The sequence below is a fragment of the Lissotriton vulgaris genome, chromosome 8, assembly GCF_964263255.1.
Source record: "Lissotriton vulgaris chromosome 8, aLisVul1.2, whole genome shotgun sequence".
NCBI lineage: Eukaryota > Metazoa > Chordata > Amphibia > Caudata > Salamandridae > Lissotriton > Lissotriton vulgaris.
In genome coordinates this window covers 410,868,835-410,886,150 of record NC_141696.1, presented here as the reverse complement: position 1 = coordinate 410,886,150, position 17,316 = coordinate 410,868,835, and the positions used below count along the sequence as shown (strand labels likewise).

The window sequence follows — 17,316 nt, the reverse complement described above, 5'->3', positions numbered from 1 at the left end:
AGGAATCTTTCATGCCTTCAAAGTCATCAGGTTGTCCTATTTTCCTTGTCCTGATGAAGATCCCATACGGTTGCCAATAAGTCTGCACCACTTGTTAGGGTTGAAACATCGACGTTGTACTATCAATCCGTCCATACAAAGTTTCAACAGAAAAAAAGAATAATTGTGTTTGTTGAGACTATTGATTTCAAATTATGGACTGATGTCAATTTATGTTTTCATATGTTATTGTGTCATCCTTCTTTATCACTGCATAGTAAGATCATCACCTATCACTACCACTCACTTAAGCACTTCACCTTATCTGTGATTCCATGTCGCCATTGTTTTGGACAGCCTCCTTTTACTTTTGATTAACTCATGCAAGACATCTAAAAATAAGAAAACTCTTGCTAAATCAGAACTGTGGTGTGTGTTTCTTTTACAAATGTTGCATACATTATGTCCATGAATAATGATGTGAAATGCGTAAAGTTTATCGAATATATTTAAGTATAACAAAGAAATTGTCCTATGTTCCGACAGAGCCACTGTTTTTGTCTAAACTTTAGAACCCAGGTTCTGAGGGTTACTGGGTCACCCCATTATAATTAATGGTTCTGCGAGAGTAAGTCCTGGCCCAAAGTTGGAACTTTGACACTTTTTGGACTTCCAAAACTTCCAGAGTGGCATTGTGACCTTTGAGTGGAGGTCCTAGGAGAAGTTGTGTTCCTTTGCTTGATGTTCTCAATCAATTGTTCCTTTATGCCATTCCTAATCAGGAATGTATCATCATGCACACATCTCAAGATTTTTTCTCTACTCTTCTTTCTTAATAATATTGTTGAAAAATGTCATCATAAAGATGTTTGCAAGTGCTGCTGCTGCACAACTTCCCATGGAAGTTCCAGATATCTGAAGAAACTGCACCCCTGTTGTTCAGAAATAATTACAATACAAAACAGTTTGATAAGAATAAGGAAGGGACCCCTAATGCACATCTTCAACTTCAGATTTCAACAGGTAATGTTCCTCTGCACCTATAACTTTTTATTATGCAAATAATGTGTATAAGGAAGTAACAAATAAAACATAATGGGTGTCCCTTCAGAAGAACGCCAGGCGTTGCTTAAGAATCAGAAAAATGGAGGGGGACTGAGGGGTTATTTTTGGTATCTGATGGTTCACTCTCTAGTGGGATGCACCGAGACTTCCTATGTCCAATCTGTGACCAACCCGTATCTATGGGTCGGAAGGGAGAGATACCCTGTTCTTTATATAGCCCTCACTCACTCTAATAGTGACATGCTTCATCATTGGGCTCAACCCAACTCCTAAAGGTCGGGTGGGCTCTACCATATTTCAGGGAGTACTTGTGAAAAGGTGTATGGGAGCATAACTTTAAAGATAAAATTACTCACCCACTCCTAAAGTATCCTTTATTAATGGAGTGGGAAGGAAGACTAAAAACACTATAGGAGGTTATTTTAGGATGTGATGGTCCTATGACCCTAAACTAGGCACCAACATGTTTCAGCCCTTCCTAGTGACCTAAATAAGTCCTGGGCTTTCGTCAGGGTGGGATGTAAAGAGGTTACTTTCCCCAGAGACGTGAGTTCATTAAAAGTACGCAATTAGCATAGGGCCCATTGAATAATCTTATAGGAACAAGTCTAATACTTCTTGCTGGTTTCTCAAGAGGATTTTCAGTTCTCAGGGAAGCACAGGGGAGGCCTTGTAGTCACACATTCGTCAAAGGTCCATCCCTGCTGCAACCTTCTTGGTGCTCTGCTCCCCTGCTTGGCTGGAAATGTATGTAAAGGAAGTATTAGCTAGGTATATAACATATTTGCTGCCACATGTATTTCATTGAGGGCCAGATGTACGACTGTTTTTTGTGGTCACAAATGGGAATTTGGTCTGTTTGCAACAGCAAAATAGGTCTGCCCTGTGTACAAACTCTATTTTGCAAGTCGGTAACCTATTCCCCACTCCTTAAGATAGGGTTTGCGACTCGCTATTAGGAAGGGGTGTGCCATAGGCATCCCTTCCTAATAGCGAGTCATACTTCAATGTAAGATTGTTTTGCAGCTGCAATTGCGGCCTGCAAAACACTTGCAGTATACCACCCATTTCAAATTGGTGGTAAGCCACATGTAAACGGGATGTTGCAAACAGTGTCTGAGACATGTTGTAAATTCAAATTTGCGAGTTGCAAATTGCAAGTTGCAAAACAATACAATTTGCGATTCGCAAGTTGAAAGTACATCTGGCCCTCGGTGTCTTAAAAAAATCTGTAGTGTTTTTTCAATTAAGATTTCAAAGTGATTACAGTTTTAAGGTATATGTCAATGTATTATCCAGCATGTTGCTGTAGGGCGTCAGTTGCAAAGATAGTTGGTCTCATTGAGGTATTTTCTAAATTCTTATGAATTTGAGTAGAATGTAGGATGGGGTGCTCTACAGTAGGAATACATTGTTTTTTTCAAACACCCATTAATTTTTAGCAGTTTGTTTTAGGAAAGCCATTTATTATCTCCTTAAATAATTTGAAGCCTCATAATACAATTTCAAATGTGTTCTGATCAGCTAGATGTTCACTCATTTTATATTAATAGAATATTGTGCCCATGACTGCAGTTTCTCCACCCTTATTGGCTTTTTTTAATAATAATTTATTTCCTAATTATTTTTGCACCTGTTGTTTTTCTATTGATTACCTTTCTTTTGGTCAGACCCATATTTGTTATATTCATTTAATATGTTGGTCTCTCACAGATCTAAGAGCTTATGGTCATTTATGCTTCAAATACTGATTTTGATGAAAATCCTCAATAGTTGGGGTCCTCTTGGTTCTCCATTACGACAGTTGCAAAAACAATTTCATCTCAATTTCTACATGAATTTATAAAATTCTATTGCTGTTTCTAACAAAGAAGTAAGAATTTTGGGGACAGATGTTAACCCTATTTGATAACACTTCCATTTTGTTATCAGAAATGTAATATTGAGGAATAGGGACTAGTTTGCTTTCAATTGACACCACAACTTTCATTTGTCTTATTCCTCTTTTCATTTCCCACTTTGTCCATTCATTATAAAGAAATGTATCTTGTTACGCCTAGGTTTTTCATTCCTGTCACCTTTTGAACACTCTCTAGATATTTTCTGACTTATTTCTAGTTTTTCTTCTGACCTTTCACTGCTATCTTAAACTATTGTTGTACTTGAATTTTTTTTTATATTGTACTTTAATCTTTCTCTATGCATTCAAATTTTGACCATTTGTAAACTAATATAACTTAGTCTTGTGTGTTCCTTCAGTATCTTCTAACTTTCCTTTGTTCAATTCTTTTTGGAGTGTGCCACGTTTCCTATTAATGTCTTCAAGGGTATTTTTCAGTTCTCGTTGTTTGAGCTGGATGTGTATTGTGTTTTAATCTCTTTAATATCGTTCGCCAGTCCTACAAGTACATTGGCTAGTCCTTCTATCTTTAATTGGATCATGCCTAGTGAACATTTGTTCAGTGTAGCAAACTGTTTTAATGAAATTCTTGTCTGCCTCGTCAAAAGGATGGTTTCAGGGTTATCCGTAATGATCTTAGAATGCTTTCAGTCTTGTGGTATTCAGCTAGTGGTCTGACATTGGCACACTGATTTATTTCTTTTCTTATTAAATGTTCTCATTTGTGAATTTTTTTCCTGCTTTTTAGGAAGCTTTAATGTTTTCAGTGCCATGTTTGAATACATTTGGGGTGCTTTTGCATCGTCTTTGTTAAACATTAGAGTTTGTTCTTTTTTTGTCTGTACATCTCATTAAATTACAATTTCATTTTGTGGGACAACACTTGATAATAAAAGAGGTATTGTTATGGGCAACAGAAAAAAGACTCAATGGAACAGCATAATAGGTTGAGGTGTGCTCAGATTTATGGGAAAACCAGTTAGTGATCTACTTTGATGGCAGTCTCTACGGAAGAAATGAAAGATGGGGGATGGGAAAAAAGAGAGGAAAGCACAAGAACATTCAGGCTGGAATGCGGATCACAAGAGAAAAGCGATTAATGATGAAGATTCATTCAAAGACTGTTGGAGACTTTTTTTTTAACATTTCATAAATTAAACGTTAGTGATATTTTTTCTTTTTATGGGACAACGTAGTTTGATTACTCCTTGTTAGGACATAAAAGTTTTACGCATGGACGTGTACCCCTTCCCTGCGTGTCCCAATTGTATTGATATCCGAATCCCTAATGCTGATTTTTGTTGTCGTAGGCAAACAAGAATCACGTGTGTGCGCAAAAACATAGGCCTGTCTCAAGGATTGCAGTCTTGTTGGGCCGGTAGGGGTGCCCTAAGCACTACTGTCAGTGTTGAAAGGCTACTGCCTTTACCAAGCGATAAGCAGCATATGCACAGTGGTGGCAGCATACCGTGCAGTGATCAGTTGGGGTGAACGGGTCCTTTTTCCCTGTGTTACTGGAGTGAGGCCTACAGGCTCACTCATTTAAAGTTTGCAGTTGTGTGCTTCACTCACCCTTGGCCTACATTGGTTTGGTGTGGTGCTTTGCAGTGTATGTGTGGTGTATATGTGCTGGGTGTATGTGTGCCTCAGGAATGATACAGTTCAGGGATAATGCAGAAGCAATGTGTGTATTGTTATATGCATGTGCTGTGTGTATGTGTGCCTGTGAGTGGTACAATACAGACATAAGGCAGTACTTTGTAGTGCATGCATATTATATGCATGTTCTGGATGTATGTGGGCCTGTGAGTGGTGCAATACACAAAGGATTTAGTGCTGTGTAGTGTGTGTGTGTTATATGCATGTGCTGGGTGTATGTGTGCCTGTGAGTGGTTCAATACATGGCTGACTCTGGGTTCCATTTGGAAGACCCAGGGCTTTTTGCTGAAACAAGGAGAGAGGAGGGAGAGGACCCCCTACGCCAGTCAGGTTTGTGTATTACTGCATTTCCGTAAACTGTGTGTGACACATTGGAGTGAGAGAGAGAGCCAGGCTTCTCCAGGACACTTCAAAGGGTGCTCTAAGATTCAGAGAGAGGTCACAAGAATGGGGCCTGGGCATATCTCATGAAGGAGATGGGGTTGATTAGAGAATCATATAGATTAGAACGGGAACCTGAGATAGCCTTTTGATGCACACATCACGGTGTCTGGCATCCCGGTGTGAACTCCTAGTCACTCCCAGGGCTATCAGGTTTGGAGTTGCTTCTGCGTACCCCAATTGTATTGGAGGTAGAGACAGCAGAGGAGTGGGCACTTCAAAAGGAAGCAAACCCCCAACATAAACTTTCACAACTCTGACTTTAAATCATATTTGGTGTCAGGAAATGGACTATAAGAATGGAAGCTAGAGACCCCAAAAATTGTCAACTGTCAAGCAGGTAGACAGGCTATGCGAGGAGAAGCTCTGAAAGACCTCTGCCTGTGACTAAGACTGGGGAACAAGACCTGCTAGTCTCCCAGCTGGGTGAGGGGACATCACCCAAGGAATCCAAGACCACCTGCTCTTGAGCACCTGCACCTGCCTGCTTGCCAGTGTCCCGTGAAGAAGAAAAGAGCGTTGGAGGGAGTAAAGACCAATGGGGAATCTTTTCAAGTGGAATCTCTTAGCGAGGTGTGAAGAGACAGATGCTGCACCGATCAGGTCATTACCCATATGCAGGGAAATTCTGCGACCCTCTTATGCCAGGGAAGGACTGTCATGAAGTGAGACATGACAGATGCTGTTCCGAATGCCGAACGGGTCACCGCCCGTGTACAGTGAGGAAATGCCAACCCTATATGAAAGGAGGGGCCGCCTTGTGGCGATTGCCATGCCGACTGGGCAGTAGTCCATTTGTGGTGGAAAGCCGGCAAGACCTGCATTCCTGGTGGGGCTGATGTGAAGAGACTGCTGTGCTAAGTGGGCCATAGCCTTGTATGCTCTGGCGAGCTGGCAACCACGTATACCAAGAGGGGTTGCCTTGAAGAAATCTGCCTTGCCAAAAGGGCCAGTGCCTGTGTGCAGTAGAGAGAGTGTGAGCCCGTATACCAGAGGAGGCCACTGGGACAAAGCAGGAAGTGTGATCTGGTCGGGATTGTCACTGAAGGATAGAGGCCACTGTGATGAAACCTATGGGCTTACACCACGAATGAGGATCAGCGCCTGGACTTCTGCACTTCCACGTCTCCACCCATCGCGGGGGACACCAGAGAACTTGCCCAGCTTGGAGCCGTGAAGAACTTACGATCGCTGCAGCTGTACGACTGAGTGTGAGAATCTTGAGGTACAACACGTTCAGCCTGCCTGAACCATGTGCTGAAAGCTTACTGGACAGGGGCGTGCTCAGGGAATCCGGTTGCTCCAGCCCTGCAGATGCAAATAAGACTGACTTTGGGCCAGTCCTCCTCTGGGAAACTTGCTTGCACTTCGGCAAGGGAACACTTTGACTTTTATACATAGTCAGAGTGCGACTTCTGAGACTCTGACTAATGGGTCTTCACCTGAATGCCACCTTTAGTAAAGTGGAGAATAACCACTACAGCTAGAACTAGAAGGGAGTGGGAACCCATTGACCTCCTAAGAAACACTCGAGCCCTGGCCTCAGGGGACTGTGGAAATTGTTTGTGAATGTTGCATTCCCTTTGTGGTGGTGGCTCTCAAATCAACACTTCTTTTTCATGAAAGCAAGTATTTGACTGCACAATCATTTATTGTTGCTGCTGCCAGTATTTTGAATTGTGAGCCTGTGTTGTTTCCGCTGTATCTACCTCCCCCCAAGAAGACTTGGACTATTCAACCCACACTACTCTTGAGAGTCAAGTGCTGAAGGGGTGCCTGGCGCAGTTGCTCAGGACCCATAGTCAACTGGGCCCTGGGACAACAGGAGTAAAATGTCTCATCCCCCAAGGCGGTGCCAAGTAGCTCCTGCTTGACCCATTGCCATATGAATGGGGTTCTGACGCTCCTCATGAAGGCTGAAGCCAAAAATGTATATAGCTATAAATAACTTAAGCAGACAAACATGAAACTCATGTAATTTAGATGAAATCATTGAAATCACATCAACTTATTAAATTCTTAAACAATTGTTAGTAAATGTCTAAGATAACAAACTACAAATCATTGTTTTTTTTGTTGGAATGTGAGCGCAGGATCGGGTGTAGGAGGTCCTCTAAATTTGAGTGTATTGATTGGGCCTTGGAGTTCTTCATGGGCTTCCAGGGTCTTTCGTAGACATGCCTGGTTGGCCACCTAGTGCTTGATGTAAATAGTCTTCCCAGGGCATAGATACTGCTACCAGGGGATGGGCCAAGGCCCAAGCTTTGGGATCGACATATGCTGTTACCATATCCTGTAGACACACTGAAAAGTTTCGAAGTTCTACATGGCTGCTGTAGTGCAGACGTCACCAACAGTTCCGCTCTGAATGCAGATTTAATCCAAGAGGTCTAGTTGAATGCCTCCATGAGTAGTGCTGCCTTGGGGAAATATAGCATTTCTGTAACTTGTTGGGGCTGTTCACATCCTAAATTTTCAGGCCTCGAGTTTGAGCCATGGCATCTCCTACGGGCACTGGAGAGCTATTTCAACTTTATCGCAACTGGTTCTTATGTAAAGCGCTCGGATACCTTCGGGTAATGTTCGCGGCAATATAAAATCTCAATAAATAAATAAATAAATCTAGTCTGGCGCCTGGGGAGATTTCATGAGGTGAGGAATATTTAGATTGAGAACATTCACCAGAAACATTGTTACCGAAGGTAAGTACGCTTTTCTTCTCATGCCAATGGTTATTTGTAAACAAAGAAACTGGAAAAACAAAGGTGAGATGGTGGAATGGAGTGACACAAATCTGAAAGACCAAAGTCAATAGTTGGGAGTGAAGACAGACACGCGGGGGGGAGGAGGAAAGAAAATACACAGTAGACCACATCAAAAAACTTTTCAAACAGTTCCCCAATGGGAACAGAGAAAAGGGAGTGACACACAATGAGGAACAAAGCATGAAATCCACCATGCCACTAGGTAAGGGGTTGTGATTGGCAGTGACAAGTTACACTGTGATAGAGAGGTCCAGTTATGAACAGGATACCTCTCAGACAGCTGTGCTTGTCTGTGTGCAGTCATTTTGTTGTTATGTCTAGGTTTTTGTTCTCCATCTCCAGCTTTTGGGGTGCATTATTTTCATTGCAATGGTTGAATTATTCAAACAATTTGTCCCTTATTCTATGCTGTGCCACATATCATTGTTATTGCTTAAAAAAACTTTATTTTTACTTCCAGGACTCGGATTTTGACCCCATGAAGTTCAGAAGTGTGATTGAGTGCGAGAAGCCAAACAATGATTTAACCAGGTTTCGGGGTTACATGTGAGTGTTTCCTCATCTTCTTTATATAAAGCGCTTTTTGTTTTGTGTGTAAACTGGTTGCCATGCCAGTGGCGAAACGCAAAATGATGGGGACTCCTTGCAGCATGTGAAAAGGGACCCCCTAGTTTCCCATATCTCACAGATATTCATTAGCATTGGGCTGAATAGGGCGAGGGCTGAGGGTCCCCAGAAGTTTTGGGGTCCCCCAGCGCCGCAGGGGCTGCAGAGCCTGTGTTAGGCCCCTGCCCCAAGGGTATTTTTTGACCAGTCAACAACATTGCTGAAGGCTGCTGGGCTCTGTCTGTTTTCACACTTTGCTACTGTGCACACTGCTTCTTTATTTCAGCTCCATCCCAAGCAAACAAAAACCTCAAAATGTTATTTTCTCTTTCCCATCCAACTTCTTAAGGAAATTGCTGTTCCGTCCAAATTCTGAGAGCATGTTTTTCCATTCAAACACATAAGCTTCAAGTTTGCTGTAAGCAGAATTAGGCGCAGGTGTTGGATTTTATAGCCCTCCCTTGGAATCACCAGCGGCTGCCCCAGGGGGGAATGGCTTAGGGGTGATGATGCTTTTTTCCACGATCTTTATTATGAGGTGTTTTTTTCCACGATCTTTATTATGATGCGTGTTTCCACAATCTTGGCGTCATAACCTTCTTTTAAACATACTGATGTTCCAAATAAAGAAAATGCCACAGAGTTAACTTCTAAAACCAATTGCCTTTTCACCCTTCTCAGGGGAGAAGAAGGGAAGCCTGTCTGACCAAAATACCTGTGGTCCAGATTCACCAGGTTTCCACCACAACTTTGTCATACCGCTTAATCTTTTGCAGCAGTATGGTGGCAACACTCACTGTAGGTGAGAGTCACGATTTGTTTTAACTGTAAATTACTTCAATTTTTCCTTTCTGATCATATTTAAAGCCCCAGGTTTAACTCACTTCTATGACACCCTTGTTTAAAGAAACACTATTTTCATATCTGACCTCTGGCTTATGCACTTATCTCTGGATTGACCTACTCCCTGTAGAACTGTCTGCCAGCAGGCAGTCTGGTCAGAGCAATGCGGCTGTATCTAGAGTTTATAGCACAAAGAAGCAAAATAGTCCAGGCGGCTGAAGAAGGTAAGCGGACTAGTCAGTGGGAGTGAGATCCACCTGGTTGTGTGCCACCCACCAAAAGTGGTTGATTTGTGAGGCACGGTTTCTGTAGACCTTCACTTTTTGGGGGAATTAAAAAATGTATCTATAAGAGATCCTGGATATTATTATGCAAGTTTTGTGTTTTAATGCACATTTCAACTGTAGCTCCTTCTGCAGATTGCCTTGCTGCTATGAATGCGTGCTGTAGGTGTTTGTGTGTGTGAGAGAGAGGATATAAACTGCTGTCTGCTGTACCCATTCTGATGCTGCATTGGAAACCTGCACTCCTGCTGCTTATGCTCTTTCTACTTTTGTGTGCGAGGGAAACTTGCATCTCACCTGTATTGCCACAGCTGTATGTATCTGAGGTGAGCTTCCATTGGTGCTATGTGTGTTGCACCCATCCTCTGTGTGCTTCTCGTGCTGTATTTGCTCTGCATATGTGGCTAGCCTCCATTGCTTGTGCCTGAGCAATTCCTAGTTTGTGAGTGCATGTATATATAGGTATGCGTAAGAGCTTGCACTGCTGCTGTCTACTGCAGATACTATTACAATTCGGGGTGGGGTTGCACACTACTCACACACCAGCGGGATCGCCCCTAAGGACTGTGGTAAGTGTAGTTCGTGTTCCGTGATGCATCTTCTTTCTGCAGATACTATGTTTGTGCTGTTCTGTGTGTGTAAAGCCTACATGGTCAAAGTTCAAAGACATCGGCTCGAGAGGTAGGGGACGAAGGAGTTTTGTCTACTTTAATTCTAAACACTGGAACACCCTACCCTCTCATCTGAAAACCGCATCTGATGTGCTAGGATTCAGAAAAGCCCTCACAAAATGGCTTTTAACTGAGTAAGATGGCCTACTCATAAATTCTCTACCTCTTCTAGCGTCTTATGGGTAGCGCCTAGACACCTCTGGGCAGTATTATGCGCTTTATAAATATAAAATCAAATAAAAAGAGCAACACTCTACAGTAGTATCTGGATTGTATGTGTGTGTGTGTGAGAAGCTTGCAAAGTTGCTCTCTGTTTTGCAACTTGTTTGCGTGTGTGTGTGTGTGTGTATGTTCTGTGTGCGCGTGTGTGTATGTTTAAAGAATATATTGCTGCTTTCTCTGCTATACCTGCTCGGCATGTGAAGGAACCTAGCATTCTGGCACCCCTTTTGTACCTTGCTATTTGTGGGGGAATCTTTCACTTCTGCATTTGATGCTGTACCTGCTTTCTGAGTGAATAGGTCACTGCTACTACCCATGCTGTACCTGTTGTTTGTGTGTGGGAAGCTTATGCGGTTGCTGCCCAACCTGTAACTGCTGTGTGTGCAAGGGAATCTGTACAGCACCATTGCTGACCCTGCTATGCTTGTTTAGTGTGAAAGGGAAACTAGCACTTTTGCTCCCTATGCACTGTTAGCTGTGAGTGTAGAAGAAGCTTGCACTGCAGCTGCCTGCCATTCAGTGTGCGTGAGTTCTTATGTATGTGCAGTCTGAACTACTACTGCCTTTGTTGTACCTCATATGTGAGTGAAACTTGCACTGCAGGTGCCCATGCTGGGCATGTCCACATCGCATGACTTAAGTTTCCCAGTGCTGCTGCTCCCTTTATGTAAGGCTGGTTTACCCTGTTATCAACTGTGCTGTAGTTGCTGTATATGTGAGGGAATAGGCCACCACTGCTGCTTCTGTACAGTACATAAGGACAACTTGTATTGATGGCGGCAAAATAGTGCCTGTTGAGTGAGTGAGGTAAGATTTATACCGCGCAACTTAGCCCAAGAGCATCAAGGTGCATTAGTGAAACTTTAGTGAAACTTGAACAACATTTTCATGATATAACAGCCAGAGGGATTTGCTTTGTCACTGCTGGTTTGTTTACTGAAATATATTTTACATAAACTCAAAGCTTTTGTTCACTTTGATCTGTTTTAATATGTTCTCATGAGAAAAACTTGTTTTGTAGTTACTCTCTGCTGTGACCTGCATGGTAAATAGCTGCGTACTCCTGCTATGACTGCATGTGAAACAGTTATACTGACTTTTCCTCTGCCTAGCCAGCATGCTAGTCTGGCGTGTACGCTGAAGCGTAGGCCTGCCCATGATGATTCGAAGGTTCAGAACCGGGGTTGGACAGACAGCACTAAGAATCCCCTCTAGCTCGACGTTGGACTACTGTCTATGTCCTGGGTTGTTCACATTAAGTGATGTTGGACCTTTTTCCTGTTGGTCAGACAGAGTAGGGGTCCTAAATGACCACTTATATGTGCTTCTCAGACCACTGAGCTGACATCCTGTGTACATGTTGAATGCATGTATGTAAAGTTTGGATGGTAGCACGACTTCGTGGTTTTGTGAGTGTAAGGGGGTTATCCCTGGTTTTGCATAGCACAAGATGGAGGTTGGGGTACAGCTTTCCAAACAGTGGATGGGTATTGCCTGCATTCTTTAAGCTGAATAGAGGAGCCCTAGACACTGTAGTTGCGGAGACAGTGCTGTCTTTAGACATTGTATGGGAACTGTTTGGAAAGGGACTTTCAGATTAGCCCTAGCTGAGCACTGCATTTTCTTAACAATAAAGGAATGGGTGTGAGACCTGAGATTTACGTGTTAAAGGAAGGAAAGTTTCTAGGCTGTATTGAGCCCTCTTGAGATAAGTGCTACTGCAGGAAGAATGATGACAGCCAGGTGAAGAGGTTTCACACTTCATTGTGTTCATGGTTTGGGTTCTCCTGCTTGCTGTGTCTAACAGCCATCCTCCCAGAGGTGAGGGCATGTGTACTGACTTGCTGCACAGCTTGCTGCACAGCTTGCTGGAGAGCTGTGGGTCTACCTAGTGTCTAGAAGCTTGCCTTCCCTCGGAGAGATAAAAGTTGTGCCTGGCTCTGCAGGAGGAGAATGTAGGAGGAAAAGCCAAGCCATGTTACCAGAGTGTGGGGCTCTCAGAAGACCTGACTTGGTAAGGGGGGAGGGGGTAACAGGCTTCAGCCTAACCTACGAGGGGCATCTTGGCCTCCCTGCATGGTTTATGTGGCAAACTATACGAGACATCATCAGCATATCTGTCTGGCATTACTGCAACATGACCTGAGGAACCTGTTTTACCCTTGGTGTTCTGTGAGTCCTTCCCGATCCAATAACACCACCGAATTAGAGGACCCAAACTAGTTTGGATAGCATCACTGTCAAAGATGTGTCACTACCTTAGAGGCCTGCTGTGCTGATCTGCATCCTTCATCAAGACCCAAGGCATTGAGCTGCTGCCTGCGATTCCCCTGCCTGCTGACTGAGTCACTGACCTGTGCGACAGTAAAGGATGCACCTCCACCTCCTGCACCAAACTGTATAGAAATAAATTCCTCATAGAGAGATTAACGATTTACGCTGACAACTCTTTTTCACTAGCATACAATACAAATCTACTGACTGAACATAGTAGTTGCTTACACAGCTAAGTTGTGAGTTCACAGCTGTGCCTGAGCCCTGCCTGTGATCCGTTTCATTACTGCTATAATTCTCTGGTCTGGTGTGGAAATTCCTGTTGAAGGTTGCTGGAGCCTCACAGATGTGTTTTGTTGAAGCCTGTAGCAGGACCCCTATTAATGTCTGTAAAATGTATTTTTTATGTTAGACTAGCTTACCCGTCGCGTGTTGCTGCGATCTCATAAGAAAGGAAATTTAAGGAAACTTGTTATGATAACATTTAAATTACATTGTGTCATTTTTATTGAAACATATTCATTTTAATATGGAAAACATGTTAAAGTGTTGTTTTAATTCTGTTTATTTATTCGAGTGCTTGTGGATACACGGTACACAAAAAAATCAGAAGTTTTTCCGACGCGTGAGCTGGCCACATACAGTTGTCCATGTGAGAAGCACTGATTCTCCAAATCTAGGCCACACACTTGCAGCGATTGTCCTTGTGCTTTGTTGATGGTCATTGCAAAAGCGAGTTGCACCGGAAACTGTAAACGTTCAGTATTGGAAAGATTATGAGGGCCCTGGGGGGCCGGGGGCCGATATTTAACGTTTTTTTTTTTTTTGCCAGAAACCTTCGCGGGAGTGTAGTCAACAACTTCCCAAAGTTTCATGGCGATCGGATGAATGGTGTAGTAATGCATAAAGGACCAACGGACATACTTTCGTTTTTATATATATAGATTAAAGTACTTAATTTTTAAATCAGACAAGCACTAGGCTGGACAAGCAGGTATTATCTCTTTTGTTTGACAACTTGAGTTTAGAGTCTCTACCTCCAAACTACTCTCCTAAATAGCCTTTGACTGATAGCCCTCTCTACTCTGATAGTCAAATGTGGAAGGGGTGTACTTGGCTCAGTTTGCAGAGCTATAGTTGAACGGACCCAAGGACAGCAGGGGCAACTGACCTCAACCACCAAGTTGTGGCCTAGTAGCCCCTGCTTCCCATGTGGCCCCCTCCCCTAAGATCTCACTCCCTGCGACCTTTAAGTTACCTACCTGCATTTACCACTCCTTGGAGACAAAATCTTGACTAACACTGAATCAATAAAGTATATTTTAATGTAATTTACTGCTACTGCAGAAAACTGAACTGTGCATGCTTGCTTTCATTTTAACATACCGCAGATCAAGGTATCAGATTGAAGAATATCTGACAAATTGGAAAAAGTGATTTGATCAGATTCTAACTTACCTTTGCTTTTTTCCGTCATCAGCCCTACTGCTCTGAGTAAAAGAAAAATGAAATGAAGCTCTATATTAAACTTCAGAACAAATGAATGAATAAGTACTTCAACCTGTCCATATCGATTCTACTTCCACATCGTCCCTAACTTTAACGCCAACCATATCCCTATTCCTTGCACTCTATACGTTTTATTAATATGTACACATGTTTAATCAAATCTTTAATACTAACCCTGACACATGCACTTTATGAAATTACAATGAATTAAATGATAATAAATGTTTTTAATTTGCTTAGCATGCATCCCATGTTAGCCATACCTCTCCATTAATTAAATGGTAAGCCTTTCTAGAACTCTATGCTAACCGTGACACTATTCTTACATTATTTATAAATGTATGAAATGGAATAATATCAACTCTACACCTTTTTTTAAATTATTTGTAAATCAATTAAATAAACATAACCTGAAGTGAAGCACAATACCGCTTTAACTAATTTCAATTACATTGAATAAGTAACCTAAACATAATCTGAATACTATGTCGATTTCCATATTAATTTTAATTGAGTTTTTTTTTCAAGCTACTCTAATATATTACAAGTGATTTCCCCAATCCTTGCCTTCAAACAAATTAATTATGTTTACTTAAATACAGTAACCTTATTCATACCCAGTCACTATTGTTTAATGTGGGAACCTGCCCTGGGAATAGTTGCAAGTAGCAGGAGGGTCCTTATATTTATATTGTCATACCCTGTCACTAATCATAACAGTAAATTACATTTACTCACCTTTAAATGTAATAAAACAAGTAACCTTGACCTAACCTTGACGCTGGCCCTTGTGCTTACCTAATTTGATGTAGCAGCAATTCTATTGTAGCGCCTCTGATGATGTGACTTTTCTTCTCTTTTTTTTTCTTCCGTTCATGACATAGTTAAACCAGTTACAATTCATGTGGGCATATAAATATCGACAGCATAAAAAAAAGACACTACAATCACAGTTTCATCCTGTTCGTAAGGTGCAGAGATAATTGATCATATAGTTAGAGCATAAATACACAATAAATAATAAACAATTGCATACACCTTACTTTACCCTTTCATGTGTTCTATCATTTGGCCCCAGATACTTAAGCCCAGTTTCCGTCTACGTGGCCTTGTGAGAGAATACAGACTATGCTCGAGATAGTAAATGGCCTGTAACATACATCTTATTGTAGATATTGATCAAACACCTACCATGGCAAACGTTCTAAGATCCCTATAGCCTGGATCTACCCTCTACGTAAGAGCTCTCTTCAGACGACATTTGGAAGAAAAGAAACCAAAACAAATAAAATAGGTGAAGAGTTTCTAATTTGACTCTTAAATATGATAACTGTTATATAACAATCTTGATCAAAGAATGGGCACTTCTCTTATATAGTCTTGCAATTGTTGTGAGATAGTTACCATCATGCCAAATACAATAAGCTTATACGTGTCCAGTTATTCCTTCATAACTGAACTGTTTTGGGCGCATAACTTTCCCTGAATAAAACCTAGGAAACGTAAGGTTTCTCCAACAGGTAAGTAATGCAGCCCTTGTGCCCTTCAAGGCACCTCTACTCCCCCGCAAAAGACTGCAGTCGCGCACGTCTCAACCAAGAGGGGAGTCTGATCAAGACACACAAAGTACTCACCACCTTGTTGAATGGGAGGTATATGGAAGCCGAGGAAAACTACGCCGGTGCTCCCGTAAGCCCCCCTGCACGAGACCGCGAGATCCGTGCGTCTCAGCCAACAGGGGAGTCCGATCCACAATGATGCACCCGGCACCATTACAAAGTCAAGTCAGGTGGGCGGTCAGCATGGAAGTGCGATAGCACCTCACCGCCCCGAAGCAACAGGAGTCTAAAACGAGGAGTCCAACATCAGGTAGACTGGAAGAATAATCGGCAGCGTTCTACAGCAGCGGCCGTTGTTATCCTTCCGTAATGCAACATCATGGTGTCTAGGGAAATGTAGTCTCTTGCCTTGTCGTGCAGGTTGTTTGTGCATGACAGGCAGAGAACGTAACCCTGTTGGAATCCTGACAGCACATCCCCCCTCTCAGGGAATAATATCTGCCCGATGGTTTCTCCGGGTGTAAGCGATGAAACCTGGCTACTAATCTAGGTGCATGTATGGCTCCCACAGGTTCCCAGGAATTCTCTTCCGGTCCATAGCCCTTCCAGGCTATCAAATACCACAGTTTACCCCTTATCTTTTTGGAGTCTAGAATACCCTTAACCTCGTATCTGGTTCACCTTGAATCATCAGAGGATCGGGCCTCTTCTTTGCGTGACCACGGGAGGGTTTCAGGAGGGATAAGTGAAACACTGAATGAATATGAAAATGGGTAGGTAGCTTTAGTTTCACTGCCACAGGATTCGCCATCTTTATCACTCGATAAGGGCCAATGTACTTGGGGTTAAAGACGCTGTACCTTTTGAATCTGATGTGTCTGATTGATAACCAGACCCAATCTCCGATTTTGTACGAAGGCCCAGTTCTCCGATGTTTATCGGCCTGTACCTTGTACCTTTCCTTTGCTTTGAGCAAGTTGTTCCTTGAGGTTACTAGTGTCTTACGTATATGCTGCATTCTTTTGCGTATGTCTGGGTATGTGTTGTTAGTACTAGGGACAATTAAGGGCGTAAATCTAAGATGAAACCCATAAGTACAATAAAAGGGAGAAAATTGAGTGGATGAATGTTTAGCGCTGTTGTACGCAATTTCCGCCACCCTCAACCAATCCACCCTAGCGTCAGTATTAGTATCGACATAACATCTGAGGTACTGTTTGAGGGTTTGGTTCAGTCTCTCAGTTTGTCCATCAGTTTGAGGGTGGAAACTCGTCGAGAGCGAGGAGGTTATTTGTAGCTCTGAGCACCAAGTTCTCCAAAGTTCAGCCCTGAACTGAGCCCCCCCGGTCAGAAACAATAACTTTGGGAAGTCCATGAAGCCGAACAATGTGAATTAGCAGCAATTAGGCTAGCTGACTTGCAGAGGGTGCTTGTTTACACGGGATGAAATGACCCATTTTAGACAAATAATTAATGACCACAATGATTGCTGTGTTTCCCTGGGCTCTAGGTAGACCCACGATGAAATCCACAGAAATT

At 42.5% G+C, this 17,316-nt stretch overlaps 1 protein-coding gene across 1 annotated transcript in view; it reads left to right on the top strand.

Moving 5' to 3' along the window:
* Positions 1-17,316, top strand: part of ATP10A (ATPase phospholipid transporting 10A (putative)) — an 895,063-nt gene that overhangs the window by 484,098 nt on the left and 393,649 nt on the right. The window contains exon 3 of the mRNA XM_086934179.1: positions 8,270-8,355. Within this exon, the coding sequence (XP_086790305.1) occupies positions 8,270-8,355 (86 nt within the window). The remainder of the gene's footprint in view (positions 1-8,269; positions 8,356-17,316) is intronic.